Source organism: Mercenaria mercenaria, chromosome 9 (genome assembly GCF_021730395.1).
Source record: "Mercenaria mercenaria strain notata chromosome 9, MADL_Memer_1, whole genome shotgun sequence".
In the NCBI taxonomy this organism is placed as follows: domain Eukaryota; kingdom Metazoa; phylum Mollusca; class Bivalvia; order Venerida; family Veneridae; genus Mercenaria; species Mercenaria mercenaria.
The window spans coordinates 11,150,179-11,174,025 of record NC_069369.1 but is presented as its reverse complement, the minus strand read 5'-3'; the positions used below and the strand labels follow the sequence as shown (position 1 = coordinate 11,174,025).

The following is a 23,847-nucleotide window of genomic DNA, read 5'->3' as shown; positions in this document are numbered from 1 at the left end:
ACTGAACACTTCATCCACAAGTCGATCCATAGGATCATCGCTTTCTGATGTCACTGACATATTGCTATTTTCATTCATATTTTCAGAATCAAAGTTCTCTTAATGATATTTAACCTGTTTATGTCTCATCATATTATACTTTCTATCGAACGTTTTATCACACACGTCACAGGAGAACATTTTTATCTGCAGATATTTTTCAAATATTTAGACGATATTTCATCCAACTATGTCGTCAAATTCTATTGAGTTTCTTGGTAATTTTTTCATCTTGTTTGCGAGCGGTTTGGTTTCCTTGTTTTTTTTTTAAATGCTCTCTACTTGTATATGCTTTTTCTTTCTTCTTTGAATCTTTTTCTTGGCAAGACGTTTAATCTTTTTCTCTTGAGTGTCGCCTGTGCTAATGACTGGTTTTGAAGGTTCCTGCTTATTTATACATGTACGTTCTAACTCCGACTTTGCTCTCTCCACCACAGTTTGAATTGGCGATACGAGCTTGATATTAGTTTCTTCCTCTTCGAAACCATCCCAATGTTTTGGTTTAAAATAATTCTTCTACTTTTTAGGATCTGGGATGGATAATTTGGATTTGGAATTCATGATTCCCTTACAAAATGTAGCGTCAGCAATACGAGATCTTGTAAAAATAATACGTCGTTTCCATTCAGATTATTTATATAGACATCAAATTCTAGCAACACCTTTTCTTTCACTCGGAGATATATCGGTGTATCATAACATGCATCCCAACGGTTTCCTTCGACCGGTGTAACACGCCATAAGAGTGGCGTTTTCACGCCATTTACAATAATTTCGTCACAAATATTAGTATATACGAACAAAGTTTCATTTGCACGATGTAAAGTTTTCGTCTTAGGATGAATGCTTGAAATTCTAATAACACAACGGAATAATTGTCATCTAACATGAGTGGTGTTTTAAAATGTATTTTAAATCGGTGTGGTTTATTGTCAGGAAAATGGTTATTGCTTTCGTTGCTTTGTAGATACACGATCATGTTTAACGTCCTCTCCCGATATCCGTTAGTAGAATGATAAGACAAAGCCGTCGTAAGAATGATACAAAGTACATTGTTGAGGTCAATAACCTTCTAAACCAGCTGCTCAAATTTAACTTGTACAACAGAATGTTAAAACATTAACTAACTAAGGTTGTGTGTATTAATACTGTTTGAAGATGACAAACATTAAACCAAGTGGGAATGCTACTGATTAGAAAGAGAACATAATAGACAGACAAAACTTTAGCTCTAGCGGGGAAAAACTGATCAGATTGTGTTCCCTTTTAACTCAAGTGGCTATCATAAAATAAACATAAGAACCTAACTGGACAAAACGTTAACCATGGCAGTGAATAAGCTAAACAGTGGTCAATTTTATGAGCAGTTGACACAAGGTGAATTTGTATAAACAGAAATCCAACAACATGGATTCTTACTTCGTTTTATTTACAAATCAATTTAATGTAAAATATGCGTATATGTATGTGGAAAAAAGAATTATATGATAATGCATATAAGCATAGGGTTTTGAAATTATTAAGTCTTTAAATGCGCGCTGACATGACTTAATTTGATATTCGGGTAAGCGCGCCATCTATGACTTATTCTAGAAATCGAACCGCGGGGAAAGAGTTGAGCGCGCCTACTCAGACTAGGTCTATGACGTTTAGCGCCACAAATAAGCGCGCGGACTATTACCTAATTTACATACAAAACCACGGGAAACGTATTGACCTTCATAGGGTGTCATAGGAGAATGACCTTTCCTGTGACCCAGATTTAGGACTGATCCACCTGTAATAACCGTCATCGGCTACTACCAATATATAAGAAACGTGAGTTCTCCTTAGAATAATACCAAACGAAAAATGACATACATTAAAGCCATTCTAGGATAAATCGGGAAAGCAAGTTGAAAAACAACAGAATGTAGTTATGTATGAATGATATACTGTTGGGGTGTCAAAAGAACAATACACCTTTTAAACGCTTGTAAAGTATATTTGATATCCTTTCTGCGCCTGTAACGTAATGAAACATTATTTCTGATGGCCCTTTCACGCTGCCGTACAATTAAACACTTATTTCAAGAAATCTATTTTGAAACTATTGTGTTTATTCCAAGTTCTATTGTTTTTATAGATGAAAAACTGACATGTCGTGCTAAAGCTCATGAATTTTCAAATTGTTAGAAACTGCTGAAAACTGAATCTCTATTAGTAAAAACAAAAATGAAGTTTACGCGCATACATTTAGCGGGGATGACCCCAGCGCTTGACTCTTGACCATAGTACAATGCAAATGCGACTTTCATTTTCGAGTTTAGTCTGTTTACTTTCATTTTCTTTACGTTCTTTCGGAAGAAGCTGAAGGTGCCCGTCGTCTTAATGATATTAGAAAAATAAATTTTAGCTAAAAATGACTTTTTTCAACATTTTTAAGATGTTTCTACAAAACAGACGTTTGAAACAAAAATAGCTATAAAATGCAGTTAAGGAAATCTGTATATCAGGTCATTATCTTTACTTTTATTCGGGGCAACTTTTATGAAAGGAAATACAAAGAATGAAAATCTTCCATTGTTAGATATGTGTGGCCTGCTGCGATATCTCCGGATTTTCGCTGACGTAATAACTCTTAAATTCAGCACATCCGTTTTTACATACGTTGAAATAGCTGTAGATACTGAACATGTTAAAATCGCATTAACTTGAAGTATGAATGACAACGTTTTTTTTTTTTTTGTTTTTTTTTTTTTGAGGCCCCAGCTGGGTAACCCCGTTTATTTTTCTTTGCATAACATACATGTATATGTCATACAATTTTTATATACAATGTCAATGACATATATAGTCAAAAACATGAATGACAATGTTAAGACTTGGACAGAAGTGGGTGTAACGAGGTAGCGTAAATCCTTATCTTGTTAAGGTTGGTTCGTTGAAAAGACATCATTCATTGTTTTAACTGAATGGTTTCACAACATACAGCAGGTCTATTCACCGAAGGAATGCATTTTCAGCGTGATGAAAAGTCAGATTTGAGTTTATGATTATATAATTTGTGAACAAGGCAATAATTATCTATAAGATTTGATGTTATCTACTAGCGGAATAGTGGATTCAACTTTAATCGATGCTGCCACATTTCAAGTAAACTAGACATATATTCCTTACTGAACAGAATAGTAGAAAACGTATGTTTCAACATGGTCATATGATTCTCAACTATTAAAAGATCCTGGATGACAGTAGAAGAATAAAAGCTGAAACTACATTTCCTCTGAGATTGACACCTGAAATATAAAAAATAAATGAGTATGTTAATTTAAAACATAAGTGTTGAGGTCCTATTGTTGTTGACACCTTCATAAAGATAATTAGCTTAAACTGTAAACAGTCCCAGAAATGTCAAAAGTGAGCAAAATTTCAGCAACATGACTAAGGTTCGGATTAGAAGGGTAGATTTTAATGTATTTAGATAAAAGAATCTCAAATTTGTTCGGTTTTCAAAGTAGAAAGGTGTCGGAATACAAGGGTATCTTTATAATAGGGAATGAATAATACAAAATCGAGAACATATTATTCGTTCAGTTTAGAGAAGTTGTCGGATTAGAGGGGCTCGGACTAGGGAGGTTCCATCGTATCTTTATTTCAGACATGTGTAGGTAATACTTTTGTACTGAAATGATCAATTTAATAAAAACAGGGTACATTGTACTTCATAACTATGTCGCTAAACGAACCAATCACCATCGCAATATGTGTCAGTATTATACATCCGTAGTGGTTCAACATTTGCATATAAAATAAAATCTGTGTTATCATATATCACAAATCAGCTTTGACATTGTAGTCTTTTTAACTGTTTGAGACTAGAGAAGCTTTATATATTCCTTCTCTGGGAGTTAACTGAATCTCGCGGATACCATGAATTTAAAGAGAAAATGTGCATTAACAGATAATCAAATTCAGAGCAGATGGCTATCTGCGAGGAAATATGTTCGTTTTGTAAATTACTAGTATAATAGGCGAAGAGAATTCATACGAACCAATTGAAAAATCGCAATATACCAGACCAACTACAGCAAAGCGCCTAGCAGTGCAAACGAAAACAAGTCCACTAACCGTTTCAATACTGCTTTACTGGGTAACGGGTTTGTATACAAACACGATCTCTATGTAATAATTCTACACTACCTGTACTGTAGCCGGTAGCGTATCTCTCACATATGTACGAGAGTTTTTTATTACAGTTACGTTCGTGTATAGTTGCAGCATAATTAAGCATTCCGCAGTTGTCTCCCTTGATTGTACTTGGTTCGCCGTTCCAGTCTCTAAAAGAAAATTGAAATATCAAAACATTTGTTATTGTAAAAATGAATTGTTATGTGATGGTACAGCTGGTCTGTATTTGAAAATGATTTATACAAATTGTAGGTATGTGACTGCATTAATTTTACAAAGTATATCGTTTGAAATGAATTTTGATGTTTATCAGTAAACCAAACTAATGCTGCATTTGTTACATCAGCCGTACTTCTTTGTACGCGTTAACTAACTTAACTTGTATAAAATATAGAAAACTCGCGACAATACTGGACTGGCCATTCTCTTTCATATTCATATTAAAAAAAATAATTAGACAGAATCAAGGGCTGTTACACTGTACATGTATCAATTTTGTTGAAGTAACAACAAGTCTGAGCACAACTTACACAAGAGTCGGGTCTAACAACGGACCGGAACTAAATGCCCAGAATCCTTCAGTCTGTACGTCATTCAAAGACGTGTACCAGCCTTTAACGTTGTCTGACATGGACTTCACTTGCGAAAGGATGAATGCCTGAAAAAGGTCAAGATTTCACTGCAAGTTCATAGGAACCCATGTAACAAAGGACCAATTAATTTAGCAAACACTTTCAACGGACCGTTTACTACTTCAGTGGCCATAGTCCATGCATCATTTGATCAATACTGTCCATTTAAGAACAAATGAATTTATTGGAAGATTTCTTAAGTAAAACGTGTATGTTGCATTTACAACGTAATATATTGCATTTTAGACTGATTCATTGAGAAAGACTAAGTACCCATTCCCTTGCTTGCATGCTATCATATAAGGTTCATAACCATTGCTCAAGAAATGTCATATTCAACTTTCCGTATCATCGATAATTTGACAAGCGATCAATTATACGATATAAAATAAAGAAGGAAAAATACAAAAATTGTAATATATATTAAAAACTAGAAATGTGTCACAGACACGGATGCCCCCGCAACATGAGAAAGTTTTAAAAAAAACATAAACAAAAAACCATCTAAATCCACACAAAAATCCTTAAAATCTCAAAATTGGATGTAACATGTATGTTGTACAATAGAAAAGTGGTCTTGATTTTTCCCTACGACCAGTAATAAAAAAGTTACAATATAAGCTATTTATAGTAACAACAAAGGGAAGTAATTCTAAACTATGGACCTGGTTATTACACATGACAATCTGTCTCATGATGTTTTCCAATGAGCCAACTTACATCAAAATCCCGTAATGCATGAAGAAGAAATGCTTAGGACAATTTGTTTGTTTGTTTTGGGTTTAACGCCGTTTTTAAACAGTATTTCAGTCATGTAACGGCGGGCAGTTAACCTAACCAGTGTTTCTGGATTCTGTACCAGTACAAACCTGTTCTCCGCAAGTAACTGCCAACTTCCCTACATGAATCAGAGGTGGAGGACTAATGATTTCAGACACAATGTCGTTTATCAAATAGTCACGGAGAACATAGAGTCAGTGTACCCGGTTTCGCACACATTTCCTAAGAATACTTTCCTATTTAGTCAAAAATGATTAAATTTGAATTTACCTCTACATGCTTTAATAAATACACTTATTTTGGTTTAAAACACGCTTACTTTCCTTTCCCACTTCAATGACGTCATACCTCTTGGTGAACTTGATTCGGATAACATATTTTGACCAGTTTTTGCATTTAAGTGTACCCGGTTTCGCACACCATGCTATTTATAGAATTCAGTGATAGTAATGCATTTACCCAAAAGAAAAATTTCAATTAACTTTTTAAGTATTTATTCTATTCAATTTAAACATGTATTTTCCAATAAAACATCTGAAAGTGAAATTAAAAAGCAGTTACGAAAGTGAAATATAGGGACCAAACCCTGTTTTTACTGCTTAAAGCAGAAAAGGCTAAAACAGCTGAATACATGAAACAAAAATAAACAATAGAAGCTGCTGAATCACAGAAGACCCCAACAAGTCTTGTCATTCGATTAAGTTCTCTGTTTTAATAAAAACGTAAAGCAAACAATCAAGTTGAAGTCATTTTGCAGGTTGGGAGAACTTCAATATCTGTTGAAATATTTTTCATTTCGGTAAAGTAATAGGTAAATACCTACATGTATGAAGGAAAAGTGATTTTTCAATTTATTTTACACCTTGTTGTTGTTTGCTTAGTCATTATTTTCATAAAATTTAATATTTTTCAGCTGGCCTACTGGCTTCCATTAGTATTGTTATTGATTTCGTCTGCACTTACCAGAACGAGGCTCAAGCGGGGATGGACCCCTTGTGTCAATTTATGTAGGGAATAACTCAATTTTGTGAAATAATAACAAAGAATTGTTGAATTTTCTGCTTTATTCTCACAAAGCACATGAATTTGCTGGGTGTGCGAAACCGCGTACAGTGCGAAACCGGGTACACTGACTCTACGCCCTGCCCGAGGGTCGAACTCACGAGCCCGCGATCCGTAGACCAACGCTCTACCTACTGAGCTAAGCGTGCGGACAAAGTCATTCTTGTATGTGACCTTTGGCCTCTAAGTGTGATCTTGACATTAGACCTAGTGACCTGGTTTTTGCGCATGACACATTGTCTATTCATGCTTATTACTTGTATCAAAGAATTTTGAAATGGAACTATGCATGTCATGGGCCGGACACGAAGACCACTATCAGTATATATGTAGTGAAAATAGGCTAAGTTCAACCAAGGACTGTGACCTTGACCTTTGAGCTAGTGAAATGGTTTTGCGCATGACATATCGTCTATCCATGTTTATGATTTTTTTGAAATTATTCTGAAATCGAACAATGCATGTCAAAGTTATGGCCCGGACACGAACACCATCCTTTCCCGAACAAACAAACGCACACACAAACACACACACGGACATGGGTAACACTATATGCATCCCCCCCGCCACACACACACACACACACACACACACACACACACAAACACACTCTCCCATTTTATGGCGGGTGCATAATTAAAAAAGATATCGTTTTACTTCCAACGGCATAATAAACTTTAAAACCTCTTTCTATCATTTGTAACTATTCTTTTAAAAATAGAATAATTACAATTTGGTCCCTTTTTTGGTTTAACAGGATCAACCTCTATCATAATAAACATATAGGAAAATGTGCGCTTTTTAATTTCTTTAATGCACACTGCCATAGCTTTCGCAGAAGTGGTGGTTCCAACGCCGCGGCGGTGGAGAATTCGTCGCAGAAGCGGTGGAGAAATATGGCCGGCTGACTACATTACGGTATGTTTTATAATGAATTTCTCCATATTTATTTACGTTGGAATGGAAACACTTGTTCAGTGCTATTCTTTGCCGTTTATGTGAACACTTCTGTACAGTTTGGCGAGGTACTGCCGTTTTGGTAGTCCATTAAAAAGGGTAAAATATTGTATAAAGCGACCCCTGAGCACGTTTGCATCAAACCGTAAGTAAGACAGTGACAAATTAAAACTATTTCTGAGTAATCGGTGAATCTTTATTGACCTCAAAAGCTCTTAATTGATCCAATCCAATCCTTTCACGGAACAGTCTATCCTTTCTCCTTCCTTGACAATTTACAAATACAACAATGCGTCCATATTGAATAAAATAGACTGACGTCGCTAAGACGTTTACGACGGCATGTATGTTGTCGTGAGTCTGCGACATTTTCTACGACGTCGTAGACTATGACAAACGTTGATAAAACGGTACCGAACTGTCTGCGACACTTCTAAGACAAAAACATGCCTGCGACATGTCGTAGAACGTTGATAAAACGGCCCCCTGAGCACGTTTGCATCAAATCGTAAGTAAGACAGTGACAAAGTAAAACTATTTCTGAGTAATCGGTGAATCTTTATTGCAGGCATTTAAGATAATCAACCGAAAAGTGATTCGAACGCAGTGGCGGTGGGTACAATTGCAACGCAGTGCGGTGGATCTTCTTTCCTTAATGTTCGTGATGGACTTCTAACTTTACTAAACAGCACTTTTCCCGGGAGTTTGAATGGGGTTTATCCATGAAATCTCTTTGACACCAGACAGTAATAGGAACTGAATGTTCAGAAATAATATTCTATTGATTTGCACTTCCGTTCTGATGAATACATACGCGAAAAGTAAGCTTAATGTTTTGAACCATAATCTTCTGCAAAGAAATAACACTATGTTCTTTCGTACCAAATGCACTTTGATTGTTTATATGAACGCATGAAATATTTCGTTAACTACATTTTCCCTAAATATAAACAAAATATCAACTGACAATATCGACTGTTTGATTAATTGCTGACCACATGCGACTTTTACGTCATATAACATACCAACGTTACTAATGTACAATACAATTACTAATACGAAGCATACCATAACAAAATGCCATTGAGTAGCTGCGTTATACAAGTTAAAAGTTTTTACAAGTAGGCTGATTCATCTCTACCTCTACAATGTCATTTTCTTTTCTTAGGTTTTCCACAGGATTTCAAAATTTCAAGAGAAATGTTTTGATTGTTTGTTTCAACATTGAAAAATAAATAAACGAGAAACAGAGAACAAACAACTAAGAAACGACAAACAGAAAGCAATGATATAACAAATAATAGACAGTAACTTGATTCACCTAAAAAACCGTCACACCGCCAATCAAACTTAAGAGACATTTTACTCCTTGTCCTAGTGCCAAGAAGACGACAAAGAAACAACTGATTCATAGGCCGTCAAAATATAAAGAAAAATTGATAATTCAAGAGAATAAGAAATGGTTGACGATGTTTTATTTTATGAATAAAGAAGTTCTTAGAAAATCTTCTGAGGCGACAATTCTTTATTTTTCACTATGTTTCTAAACCTTATAAAAAGACAAAATACCCCTTAATAACATCGCTCTACTTTTCATCTCGTGTTAGTAGAACAGATGTACCACTTTACCGTCTTCAGCAAAAGAAGCAGAGCGATGTTATGTAATGGATATGTTTTGTTTACATAGTTGGCGGTACTCAGTTTCTCCGCTTATTGTTCAGCATCTAAACTTTTTTCTTTACATTTTGAAATCCTGTGAAAAGTAAAGTAAAGGATATTGTAGAAGTAGAGATACATCGGCCTACTTGTAAAATGTATAACGCATACAACACAGCTGCTCAATAACATTTTGTTATGGTATTATACGTATTAGTAATTGTATTGTACATTAGACAAGTTGGTATGTTATATGATGTAAAAGTCGCATGTGGACAGCATTTAATTAAACATTCGATATTTTCAGTTGATATTTATATATATTCAGGGAAAATGACTTTAAAGAAATCTGTCATGTGTTCATATCAACAATCATAATTAAAGCGTATTTAATATGATAGAACATGGTCTTATTTCTAAGCAGGAGCTTATGGTTCAAAACATTAAGCTTACTTTTCGCGTATGTATTCAAAAGAATGGAAGTGCAAATCGATAGAATATTATTTCTAAACATTCAGTTTCCATTGCTGTCTAATGTCAAAGTGATTTCATGTATCTACCCCAATCAAAATCTGGGAAAATGTTATTTAGTTAAGTTAAAAGTCCATAACGAACATTAACGAAACAAGATCCACAGCACTGCGTTGCAATTGTACCCACCGCTACTGCACTGGAATCACTTTTTGGTTGATTACTTTATTTGCCTGCAATAATGATTCACCGAAAACTCAGAAATAGTTTTTGCTTGACAGTGTCATATTTACGATTTGGTGCAAACGTGTACAGGGGTTCCTTTGTACAATTTTTTATTCTTTTTAATGGAAATTCTACAAAAACGGCAGTCCCTCGTCAAACTGTACAGAAGTGTTTACATCAATGACAAAGAATTGCACTGAACAAGTGTTGGTGGCTGGAAAATTTCACATGTGGTCTCCTGAATCACTGGTTGTTTTCATTATTTCTCCACCGCTTCTGCGACGAATTTTCCACCACCGCGGCGTTAGAACCACTGTTTCTGCGAAAGCTATGGCCAGTGTGTTAATGCATTTACCACTAAATGCTTATCAGTAGCAGATGATATCTGTCTCCATTGAATTCTTAACTAGCTTATCTCATGAAAAGGGTCAATATGAAAAATATAAAATTATCTATCTTTTTGTGGTACAGAGTTTTATTGATCCCTATAAATGCTCAAAACGTCAGGGGCGTAATTCAATATCCGGTTAGTGCTGGTGTCGATTAAATCTATCAAATAAAGAGGAAAACTACATTTATCATGTTGAACGTTTTTAGACTTTGATAAAAGAAGACTCGCCTTGCGGAATAACCAACAAAATGCATTTGGATTAATTTCAGTATGCGCGCCCGCTTAGTCTGTCCTTCACTTTGAAATACAATATATTATAGATTAGTATCAATCAACTAACAGCGACCTGAATTAACTTTACAATAAAATATATTAAATGCACTTTTTTCTTTTTAGCAATGACAGTACCGAGTGTCCCACTTTTCCACTTTGTCAAAGATCAGCTGTAGTGCAGAAGACAATAGGGTGTGTAAAATGTTACATATGAGTTTAAATTATGTTAATTCATTTAGTTTTAGGTGAACATGTTTTTTATCAGCTAATATATTTAATCTGTTTATTTCTGGCTGTTATCCCTTTTTTCTTGTTCTCATTTGCAATTATTCAATGTGATCAGGTATTGCGTAGGTGACATTATAAACCGTTTACCGGTAAAGGAGAGTTACTCCGTAATGCTTTGGCGGACAGCGTGAAATCGCAGTACATTCTCTTTATTATCGACCGTTGTGTGATCCACTATCAAACTGATCTGCTCTCATATTTTGAGGCTAAACATATTCTCTGTGAGTTTTACTATGAAAGTGTGCTACTAAAGTGTTATCAATGTAAGATTTTGACTAATTCAATGGCTAAGACAATTTTGTTTCCGGAAATACATTTCCAATTATCAAGTTTGTTCGAGATCAAATTTCTCTTTTGTTCTGTGTATGCTTTATGAACACTGCTCATGAAATATGGTCTTAGATGCGTAAACAATATGGAATATTTTCACCTATTTAATGCATATACTTTGGTGTTTTAAGCAGTTACCCTAAAGCTGGCGAAAGGTGCGCGTGCTCCACTGTCCTATAGTGATCTATTTTGTGTAAATTTTCATGAAGATCCAGCAATAAGTAACGTAGATACAGTAAAAAGAAACTTACTTCACTTCTGCTTTAACTGGGTCAAGTGTGATAATATCAAATGTGAGCAAAGGTCATGTTATTATACAACATTTAGTGATTCTCCAAAAAATATGCTCTGAATTATAAGCGTTTTCAATTTCGGACGAAAGCACACACGCTCGCATGGACGAACAGCCGGACGGACAACGCAAAATCTATATCCCTCCACCTTCGACAGGGGATAAAACGTACGTAGAGCTTTATTTGTAACAAAAACATACCCATAATGTCATGAGTCGTTCAAAAGGCAGAAAATGTGCAAATAAAATCACAATAATCACGAAGACTTCAAGGAAGTACGCATAGATATGAACCTTTAACTTTCCAATTGTGAGTTTTTTGAAGATGCTACAGGCATTAATGTATATGTGAATACCCTAGGAAAGTCAGGAATATACCTTTTCAGCTTGATTGTCCACTGACAACAGAGTGCCAACATTTGTTGCATTCGTGGCAAATGTTGCACAGTAGGCTGCAGCCTCCTTCTGGCTGAGGAGTAATGATGTGTTTTTGTATGGAGTGAATAGGTAACAATTTCCACCGTTTGACTTCCAGCCAGCAAAGCACGAAGCTAAGAGAGATTATGTTATGAAAGAATGTTTTTAGTCCACAATAATGGTTATATGGATATTTATTTATTTATTTTGTTGGGTTTATTGTCGCACCGACACAGTTTTAGGTCATATGGCGACTTTCCAGCTTTAATGGTGGAGGAAGACCCCAGGTGCCCCTCCGTGCATATTTCATCACGAGCGGGCACCTGGGTAGAACCACCGACCTTCCGTAAGCCAGCTGGATGGCTTCCTCACGTGAAGAATTCTACGCCCCAAATGAGGTTTCGAACCCACATCGATGAGGGGCAAATGGTTTGAAGTCAACGACTCTAACCACTCGGCCACGGAGGCCCCGGTTATATGGATAATACAATAATTATGAATTAGTATGATGTCAAACGCGCAATCTCGAAATCACGTAAACATACCTCATAAATCAAATTTATATATTATTTTTATGATACATTGCATATTTAATTGATACGGAACATATCAACTGCCTTAATGTCAATTTTATTTTAACAAGAAAATATGACTTTTTTAACTTAACAAGATACTTTTTTCACAATTTAACACTACACATTAACTGGATAATATAGCTTGACAATGTTTTGGAAAGCTAACGTCACACCGTGGCATGATTGCATAGCTTTTAGCATAATTCACACTGCACGTTTTTGATAACATGGATGATTAACTGATGCTTAAAAAGAATTAGGTTTTTAACATAACATGAACTGTTCCAACAATTTAACACCACACTTTGACATGATAATATTGTTACTTAAACTATAATAATGGAACACTATTTGCACATCATATTTTGATGTAATAGCGCTTAGGGATTTAACAATAGATACTAGCTGAAATAAGACTGGTGCGGCGTTCCATGATCTCTATATGTAGGGCTAGACGCCTCTTATACCTAATCAAACAACTCTATGTTAATCGTAAAGATACGTTAACAATTAACAAAGACTCTTAAGTTTATGAGTGTGGTTGTCTCTTAGCCTCATCATATTTTATAATAGATTATTTAACTGAATGTATTTCAGAGATTAAATAATTATAAATAACACCGAAAAGACTATTATCAACTGTACAAAATGTGCATTATACAATTTTCGAAGAAGCAGAATCACATTTTGTATTGCAATATAACAAGTATTATATAGAGCAGTTTCATTCCTCACCTTGATTATCAAGTTCGCATATTGCGGCGACATGATAGTCGCATGTTACATCATTGTATTGTCCAGTTGTGTATATCAGTGCGCAGTCCTCATTCCCTTTGTTGTCATTCGGCTCTTGGTTCCACTTTCTAACAGTATATTTATACATGAAAACTAAATATAAAACTTAAGGATGTAACAGATATGATAGAAGATCTCTCTCTCTCTCTCTCTCTTCTCTTTCTCTCTCTCAGAGAAGACTATATAGGCAATAATACATGTACCTAAACTTGTGTTGTAAAATGGACTACCGTACTGAATACGTTTGACACCGAACGACATTGAAAGTATATTCTTTATATGACTTTGCTTTCTTAAGCACGACTGTAAGCTTATTTATGAGTTTCTAGTCCGAATCCTTTAGAAACGACACTGTTGTCACACTCGACCACAGTAGGGTTCGAACGCACAACCTTAGGTTGAGCGACCGAGACACACACACACACACACACACACACACACACACACCAGAAACAAAAAAAGCGTTAGCCATGAAATGATAGATTTATGTTAATAAAGCAGAACTGTGCCCTAACATCTTGAAACATGACGATGAGGTTAAACGTCCGCGGAATAATTTATATATGTACACGCCGCGTGTAATCGATCCTTGTTCAACTGCCAAACCTGTGTTAAAGACCACCTCTGAATAGAGACCACCTGGCTCTAAAGACCACACGTGCTATTTCCCATTTTAACATTTACAGTGTATTTTAACCTGTGAATTAAGACCATCTCCCAATAAATACCACATTTTGGCTCTCCAAAGAGTGGTCTTTATAGATAGGTTTGACTGTATGTTAAAACATAGTTCTGCTATACATCGTCGACAATACGTCAAATTTCCATGTTTTAATGGAAGTTTTCTTGTAAGAATATGAGAAAGTTTTTCTTCATTTGAAAACAAAACTGGAGTTGAGGACCAAGTGATTTGAAGTCAACAATATTCACAAGTTTGAAATGTATCTTACATATATGTTTGGTTTACTTGGGTACCATCGGCCCAAACGTAGGTTCCTTCATTCTGACGGTCATTTAATCCTATCCAGAAAAATCTTTCATTTTGTGGATCCATCGTTTGCTGTTCTAACCATGTCTGAAATAACATGTCAATAGAAATTATCGCTGTGCTTTCTTTCGTTTTTTGTTTTTTTGGAATCGTCAAACAACTGTAGGACGGCCGGTTATTTTTCAAATCAACATATGCAATATAAAAATACAGTGTAAAAGAAAAATATGTATGTATAGAGTGTGTGACAAAATATAACTCAACATTTGCTACATTACTTGTACATGTATTTTAAAAGGTTTTCAAAATTGGTAGTCTTGTATTTCTTTATTTCCTAATGTTTAAATATTTCGTTCATCTATCGCTAATAAAATAGGTTTTGTATATTATACAATATGAAATGGTATTTAATAATTAATTTACGCCTTGATACTCTTTAAGTTCTATTTAATAACCAATGACGATACTTTCTAGGTTTTTAAAAGACCTCGAAAAAAACAACACTTTTTTGTGAAGACGTTATGAATGATTGTCCAGACATTTATCAGATATCTTCATTCTAGGAAATAAGCTCAATACAGGTACAGTGTTTACGAACGGATTATCAAATATATCCCAAGAAAAATGAATTCAAATTTATAGCAACAATACGATGGATAAGTTTTGTATTTTTAATTTCTTTTATTTTGTTGTCTACAGTAATTGCATTTAAAACATAATAGAAGGCACTCCACATAATGTGTTTACCAAACTGTTGTCCCCTGTATTTACGGATATATCATATATGACTATATTTGTCGTATCTTTGAAATGTTTTTAGGTTCAATAAACAAAGCTAATTCTGTCTTTACCCTTGTTGAGTATGAATCTCTTGATTTTAGTTTCGTTTTCCATGAACTGGGTGTTGCCTTCATAATGATTTGAGTTTCAGCTATTCAAGATCCGAGAACAGTTAATATTTAAGTAATATCAATGTCTCCAGTATTTAAGATAATATCTTTAACGAAAATGAGATAGGAGTCTATCCATAACTTAAATATACTTGACATTTGCCACTATATTTTATGAAACGATTGTCCCAGAGTATTTGTTTATGTACTTCTTAAAAATATTCTAATTTAGTTGTATCGATTTTGCTACTATTGAATTCAGTCTATACAACTATAATTGTTGAATAAAAGTTAGGCATAGTGTATTAAGTACGTGGTAGTGATTAACAGGAATCTAAGGTCATGACAATTCACTCCATATTGATTTAAGAAAAACTGTGGTATGCCATTTTCTCGTTATTCCGAGCTCCTTGGGCGTTATTTCAGTTCTTGTCAGTTAGAGATTTAAGTTTCAAAAGTTGCCAAAGTTTGATACTCCAACATCTAATCTTTAAACAATCCTCATAAAGAAAAATTCTGAAGATTGTTGTCAATGAATAATAACCTTCAACCTCTGAAACAGCCAGATGCTTTCTCGTTGAACAGAGACTTGTGATCATATGTAGTAGCTCTAAAAAACTAATGTTTTTCTTTACAAAGTGCTTATTTAGATTTAAGAACATTTATATAACTGTGTTTGCAGAGAAATCCAGTTTTACAATACTAGTAAATGGTTTCTGTTTCCTACAAGAAGGTTATATATTACCCCGGTGATTTTAGATTAGCAAATTTTGTGCAAAAATTTTATGTTGTGTATGTTTCTATTTTAATGTGAGTAATACTATTTTCATTTTCTCTTGTTTAACTGTCATATGATTTGCCACAACATGCAAAAATGTAGAAACAAGAAATAGCTCTAAGTGTAAATTTTCCAAAGGCTCGGATCAATAAGAAGGCTCCGAATTACGAGAAAGAGGCATATAACTTTCCATTTCGCGTTTTCGTGTGACAAAAGATTACGTACCCATTTTATTTTCATTGTTTTTTAAAAATATATTTAAATATATCTTTCCGAGTCCCCCATCATATTTATGCCCAAAAGTAATGTTTCTCCTGATTATATCATTTTTACCACCCCAAAGAAATTTGAAGAAACGTGCATTAATCGTTTTTAGAACATCTTTTGGAGTTTCTAATTTTGAATTATATATGTAGATTTTGGCAACACTAGAGACGTGATTACAAGAAATTTGCCATAGATTGTCATTTTTGGCTCGGCAATACGAAGTATGGAGAGCTATCCTACTCGACCTTGCGTCGGCGTCCTTCTGCGTCTGTCCGCACTTTGATTAAAGTTTTGATGCACTTTATCTTTGTTATTACTAGATGGATTTACTTCAAACTTAAAGTAGTTGTTCCTCGTCATCACCCACATCATATGGCACAAGGGTCATAACTCTGGCACCAATATTGCCTGAATTATGCCCCAGTTTACTTAGAATTAAAGGTAAATTTTTGCATTTTCACTAAATCTCGGTTATTACAAAACGGATTTGATTCAACATGACAGAAGGTGCATCACTCTTGCACCAATATTTCATGAATAACCCCCTTTTTACTTATAATTTCAGGTTAAAGTTTTGGTGCACTTTCACTTTTTCTCAGGTATTACTGAATAGATTTGATTCAAACTGAAAGTAGTTGTTCCACATCAACACCCATATCATATGGCACAAGTTCCATAACTCTGGTACAGATATTGAATGAATTATCCCCCTTTTACTTATAATTTCAGGTTAAAGTTTTAATGCACTTTTACTATATCTCAGTTGGTATTGAATGGATTTGATTCAAACTTAAAACATTTGTTCCACCTTATCACCCACATCATATGACACAAGGTCCATAACTCTGGTACCAATTTTGCATGAATTATGCCCCCTTTTACTTAGAATTAAAGGTTAATTTTGATGCACTTTCACTACATTTCGGTTATTACAAAACGGGTTGATTCAACATGACACATAGGTGCATCACTCTTGCACCAATATTTCAAGAATTATGCACCTTTTTGCTTAGAATTATACTTATTTCATGTTGTGATACACTTGATCCTTATCTCTCTTATTACTTAATTCTTTTGACACAAAAATAAGCTGTTGTCCACATTGGAGTCATTAATCAGTCTAGTGACTACTCCAGCTTCCACATATGTGCACAGTTTCACTACCAAGCATCGAATTAGTCGAGCGCGTTGTCTCCTGTGACAGCTCTTAATTTACTTTAAATATTAAAAAGGGATTGAAATGGTAATAGTTTATTTTCCTTGTTAAGTTTATTACATTGCAGTTTGTTATTTCCAAAAAAAACAGCTAGTGCTTTTACAGATTTATTTGTAAATTTGATGTCAAATTGTTTTGTATTTTCATTGTTTTTCAGTTTTCCAATCCATAAACCTTCAGTCAGTTTTTGATTCATTCAATTTAAGACCAAGAATATACACCGAACTCATCGATAACTTGAATTGCAAAAGGAATTTCTGACTTGTCTTTTAAGACAAATGTAGTATCATCTCATAGTAGAGTAATTTTCAATTGTTTTTATTATTAATTGCAGTTCCATTTATATCTTCACTATTGATTGCCATAATTTCGGCTACAACATTGAAGAATAAGGCTGATAACAGACATCCTTGTCGTATACCTCGTGAGGTTTAAAGAAGTCAGATTTCCACCCATTATTGATTAAGCACGAGGGTGTATCATTATATAATCTCTTTACCCAAATGATGAACGATCCTTGAAAGCCAAATTTGTTTAAGACATTATATGTCGTAGGGTAAAATAGCGGTTCCTGTAAATCCTTAATGTTTTGATTGTTTTATTTCATTTTCCCCGTTAATGTCCAGTCTGATGTCCCGTACTTTTGCAAAATCCTCCAATATTTATATAGTCTAAGGTAAGTAAATCATCGTCTCCTTTACTAATCTTGCTAATATTTATGCATGTGACTTATTTCAACCAATCACGATCTGGTCATTCAAAAATGTCAATGTTTTGAAAAAGTTTATACTTTGATATTGTGCTAAATAGAACCAAAAATCTTTAGATATATTCTACATATATTTAGATGAGTAACATATTTGCACTTTGCACTCAAATTTTGTGTTGTACCTGAAATTCTGTATTGATATTTCTTGTATTTAATGAATTATTACCAGTTTTAATTTACTGTGTTGAGAGCGGTCAGTTACGCACCACCACACCTATTGTAATGCTCGTTTGTTTACTTTTTGGGCAGCTGTCATCTGTCAAATGATGTTCCATTACTTCTTGATTACATTTACCATCTATTGTTTTATATTGTTTAGATTATGTTATGATAGTAATGAACATCTCATCATAGATCATTATTATTAAAACCCATTAATGAACATTAAAAGTTCTTTTGTCATGCGGCCAACCTCTCATACAGCCATGTAGCCAAGTCGTATACATTCTTGAGCTAGCTAGGAGTGAAATAGAAGGGTGACATATATATATGAAGGACCAATTTACTGTGTCGAACGCTTTCTTAAGATCTTAAAATAGAATAGCACCATTAATTTCAATAAGGTCTGCGTAATCAATAATATTTTGTGTCTGACGAAAGTTATAACCAACATGTCGATTTTTATGTGTCCTTACTGGTCAAGACTGATTATTGTTGGAAGGACATATGGAAGTCTTTTAGGTAAAACTGTAGCTGTATTTTGTAGTTAATGTTAAATAACGAGATCGGTCGCCAGTTTTCAATATTTTCGGGATCGCTTTTTTGTAAATGAAGAAACACTTTGCTTTTGAGCTCTACACATTTCTCCATTTTTAAAACCTTCGTTAAGGGCATCGACGACAAAAATATTCTAACATTTTACTTATAATTCAACGGATAAGCCACCTTACCCCTGACTTTTCTTTAGTTTTATTTCGTTAATTGCATTTTTCATGTGTTCATGTAAAGTCTTTTGAAACAACCCCTCGGGTGAATTTTTGTTTTAGTTTTTTTTACGCCATATATGCCTTAGTCTATCATAAAGAATACGCAGAAATGTTCATAATAAGTAGAAGAAACTTTCAAGACAGGTTATTCCATTTTGAATAACACATTTTGTCTTATATCACATGTGTTTTGACTGTTCATGTTCTGTTTTGTAGAAGATACCAAGCACCTTTTTCAAAAGTATTTTGTTATTACTTTTATAATCATTGTGTGTCTTACATAATTGTCCAGGTACTCCGGGAGTTGAAAGTGTTACTGTGTGTAACAGATCATCCATATGTACATTTAAAAAAAAGCAAAATGAAAGTAAAAGTAGAGCTGTCTGCAGTATTTCAACAAATATAAAAGTAAAATATTTTTCATTTCCCGGAGTACCCAGATAAGTATGTAAGACACACAATAAAAACAAACTTAGAGAAAAAATGTTTTTGAAAAAGAAGTTTAATATTTTGTACAAAATATAATGTGGACAGTTGAAGTACATGTTTTGTAAGACAAAATACATATTACCAAACAATGTGACCTCTATAGAAAGTATTTTCTACTTCTTCTGAACAACCCCGTATATGTATGTTATGAATATTATGAGTCTGTCCGGTATAATTTCCAAAATGAAAATGTACCTAAGGGGTGGTCTCAAACGCTTTACATGAACCTTAATAAACCTTCACAAAGCTCATTTGTTAACTTATTTTCTAAGCAAATAACATCAAGGTATGACTGTGAATTCATATCGCTTGTTTAAAGCTATTTCAGATTTTATAAAATAAAACTTCTCGATTTAAAATTTCATTTCTGTATGTTATTATTTTATCATTGACAATAAGAGAGTTTGTTACATTTTTGCAATGTCGCGACTTTTCTATACTGAAAAAATATATATCTAAGAATATCTTTCTCCTTCCTCCGTTCCTAGAGCAAACCTATGCTCCAATTGTTTTGAGATTACATATACTTTCAATTTCCTTTTCAAGTTCTTGTATTCTGTGGTGTTTTTTTTTTATTGATGTCGGGATTTGGTATTTGAACGGACTTTTTAAATTCCTTTTCTAGTTTGAATAAATGCTTATGTCTTTCCCGTGATGATATTTTTTGAAACAATAATAAAAGATTCGCGAATTTCTAACTAGCAAATTTCCTATTTTACTTGCGCATTTTTTTATATTTGAAGCTAATACGGAATTGATTACATTTGAAACGTACGAGATATAATTTTCATCATCTAATAAGGAGTTGTTAAGTTTCCAGAAAGCTGGTCCCCGTTTGTTAGGTACTCTTAATTTCAAAGAGATTACGAGGTGATTAATGTATTGTATTTGGGCTGGTCTAATATCAGTTGAAAGCATAAGGGGTACAATATTTTCACCAATTAACCAAAGTCTATTACACACTTTTACAATGCTATTTTTTACGCCAAGTAAATTGTTCTATTTTTCTATTTGTTTGCCTCCAACTTTAATTAATTTTGTCAGACTTTCTATTGGAATATTCTAAATGTTATTTTCGTTTTGAGAGCTACATACTCTATCATTTGTTGTTAAGGTATCATTAAAATATCCACCTAATAAGTCCTTTACAAGTCGGTGAAATTAGGTCACTTAAGTTATTAAAGAATGTAAATATTTACGAGTGTATACGTGTTATTATTCAATTCAATGTTTAAAATTATATATCTACCATCTGCATAATAGAATTCATCAATGAGTTTATAATAAATATGTTTTATAATAAAGATGGAACATCCTCTACTGTTTGTCGCTCCAAACGAATGGAATACATCCCATTCAGAAGTTTGTAGTTTAAACATGGTTTATATATATATATAACTTTTATTGAATAAGAATATTTAGGTAAGATTTGGTTATATTATAGGCAATAATATTGTTATAATACATGAATAATATAAAAGGACTTCTCACAAATTAAATTTGGTTTTATGGTTAAAGTTGTACTTAACTCGATCTGGCATACAACAAAATGCAAAATAATGCCAGGGTTCAAATGTGTTAAGTGCACTTAGTACTCTAAAATATTGCAATAATGCTGATTTTATTGGATGTCATATTGTCACAAATGCACTTATAACAAAAGATAATAGGTAAGGGTAGATTTCTCGGAAGCACAGAGTACCAAAAACACAGCTCCAGAGCCACGCATTTACATAGTAGGCCCACAACAAAAAGAAGCTGTAACGGAAAATATTTCAGACGGGTTGCTTCAAACATCCAACAAGTACATATTAATTTATGCTAAATATTGATGGAGGGGAAGGAAATTGTAAGGGGCGAAATGTGGTCGGAGGGTGTGGGTTGGGGGAGGGGAGGAATCCGAAGGGGAAAGTTGAACAAGGACAAATATACAAGGGACTGCCATGTTCTTTAAAAACAGTCGCACTACAACGTAAACCACAATAGCGCAGACACTCATGTACCAAAGATAAACACACAACTACGATCAGCTGATTAACATAGAAAAACGGACAAGCAACACATAAGAAAACAGTAGGGCACCGTTATAGACTCACAAGCATACAAACGCACCCACACAAGTAGGAAAAAAAAAACAATCAAGTACCGTCTTGGGATTCGGCTGCCAAAACAAAGGGGAGCCACGAAAACTTACGAAAAGTAAAGGGGAGGGGATGCAAAAAGTAGCGTAAATGCAAGGGAACGGAGAGGGCAATAGGGGGAGTGGGGCGGAGGAAAAACGCTTACAACAAACAAGAAAACATACGCAACAGACTATACAAGACAAACAAAACAATCAGTTGAAAATAGGGGCAACGCCTTGGAACGGTCGGTAGCCTAAATAAAGGAAACTGGGGATTTAAACGCGTTTAGGGCATGATAACCTCGCTCTTACCCTATTTTCAACAAGTTCAGGAGGAACCACACTATAACTTTTTTTCAGAGCCCACGTTATTGACTGGTACCAACAAAAACTGGATGATATTTCTGATTTAGATCTGTGTATATTTTTACGTTTAATACATCAGTGACGTTTCCATGACGTCGCAAACATGACCACTTCGCGCATTTTTGACGTCAGATATACGAGGACAAAATCAGCCTTGAAATTATTGTACCTGCAATATTTTTTAACGTAAACCCATAAATACATGAAATGAAAGCTGGCATGGAACTCCAGACGATGATTTAATCGGAATTGCTCTACGTTTTCGCGTAATAAAATGAGAGCCAAAAAACGAGTTTTCTTTTTACTTAAATTTTCCACAAAAAATAGCTTCGCTCAGCATTATAAAAAAATCCATCCGTAATTTTTTACCAAAATTGAATATGTTTTACACTAATACGTCCTGTAAATATATAGTAAATAACAGAAAGTTTTACCGTGCCGTTTTGTGGCTATTAGAACTTTTTAAGCATCACTACAGTAACATTTTTTGACGCTGAAAAAAAAAAATGACGTGAATGTGAAGATATGGCCCTTAAGGTTAGGCAAAATAAGTTTGTTTCTGGTAACATGCTAAACAATAGGGTAGGTAGCTAAAGTGCCGCCAGTTTTTATTTACACATTTACAATTAACTATAATAGATTTTTATTTAATGATGATTTAATCGGAATTGCTCTACGTTTTCGCTTAATAAAATGAGAGCCAAAAAGCGAGTTTTCTTTTTACTTAAAATTTCCACAAAATATAACTTCGCTCAGCATTAAAAAATATCCATTCGTAATTTTTGTTATAAGAACTGAATATGTTTTACATTAGTATGTTTCCTGAATAACAGTCAAAATTTAGAAAGTTTTGCGGTGTCGTTTTTATGTAATTAGCTGTTATGCGTTGATACTAGGTCAACACATTTACGTTTTCTCGACGTCACCGTTTCAAATTGTTTTTGAAGAATTGACAGGTTACGCAACATTCAGATAAACATGAAATTACATTACTTATCCCATTATTTAGTAATTGTGGTAGCTTTTATGGAATGTGTAATCACACAGACGGTAACATTATCATTAGTTAACATACTACCAGATCTGAATATCTACCGTTCAGACCCGAAATACGGAAATATTATGTTTCTGCGAGGATAAGTACTAATTAAAAAATAGGCTGAGACTATGGCATTCGTTTATAGTGATAAGAATAATTATCACATCAGTGGAAACACTAGTGTAAATTTCCTTTCAGTGACCTCATTATCTGCGTGATCATATTCGAAGTTATGCAAGATAATAAACATGTATTATTTGAAACTTTTCTAACATATACAAAATCATTGCTAATATATTTTCCGCAGAAGAGAATTATAGACCTGAGCCTATTTAACAACGCAAATAGTTAACATATTTTATATACTTTATATAAAGCGTACCATATTTATGTAGTAATTTTACAGAAATGACCGAATTTGTCTATAATAGCATAAAATATATTTGTTCAGAGCAAAATGGCCGATCGCGATCACGTGCTTTGTGTGGTCAAAAAGACATGTAGACTCAGATAATAGCGCATAGTTCTGCACGCATATTTTACGATTTTTATCGCTTCTTTATTACTAGGTATACGATATATATTACTCTAGATATCTTAATGAAAGTTACATTCATTTGTAGAACTATTCAAGAACTATTTCA

At 34.0% G+C, this 23,847-nt stretch overlaps 1 protein-coding gene across 1 annotated transcript in view; it reads right to left on the bottom strand.

Moving 5' to 3' along the window:
* Positions 1-1,449: 1,449 nt before the first annotated feature.
* Positions 1,450-23,847, bottom strand: part of LOC123546452 (macrophage mannose receptor 1-like) — a 37,270-nt gene continuing 14,872 nt past the window's right edge. Inside the window, exons 9-14 of the mRNA XM_045332721.2 lie at positions 14,304-14,428; positions 13,294-13,421; positions 11,945-12,117; positions 4,740-4,867; positions 4,222-4,358; positions 1,450-3,317 (exon numbers count right to left, since the gene is read on the bottom strand). Of these exons, the coding sequence (XP_045188656.2) occupies positions 3,253-3,317; positions 4,222-4,358; positions 4,740-4,867; positions 11,945-12,117; positions 13,294-13,421; positions 14,304-14,428 (756 nt within the window). The 3' untranslated portion in view covers positions 1,450-3,252. The remainder of the gene's footprint in view (positions 3,318-4,221; positions 4,359-4,739; positions 4,868-11,944; positions 12,118-13,293; positions 13,422-14,303; positions 14,429-23,847) is intronic.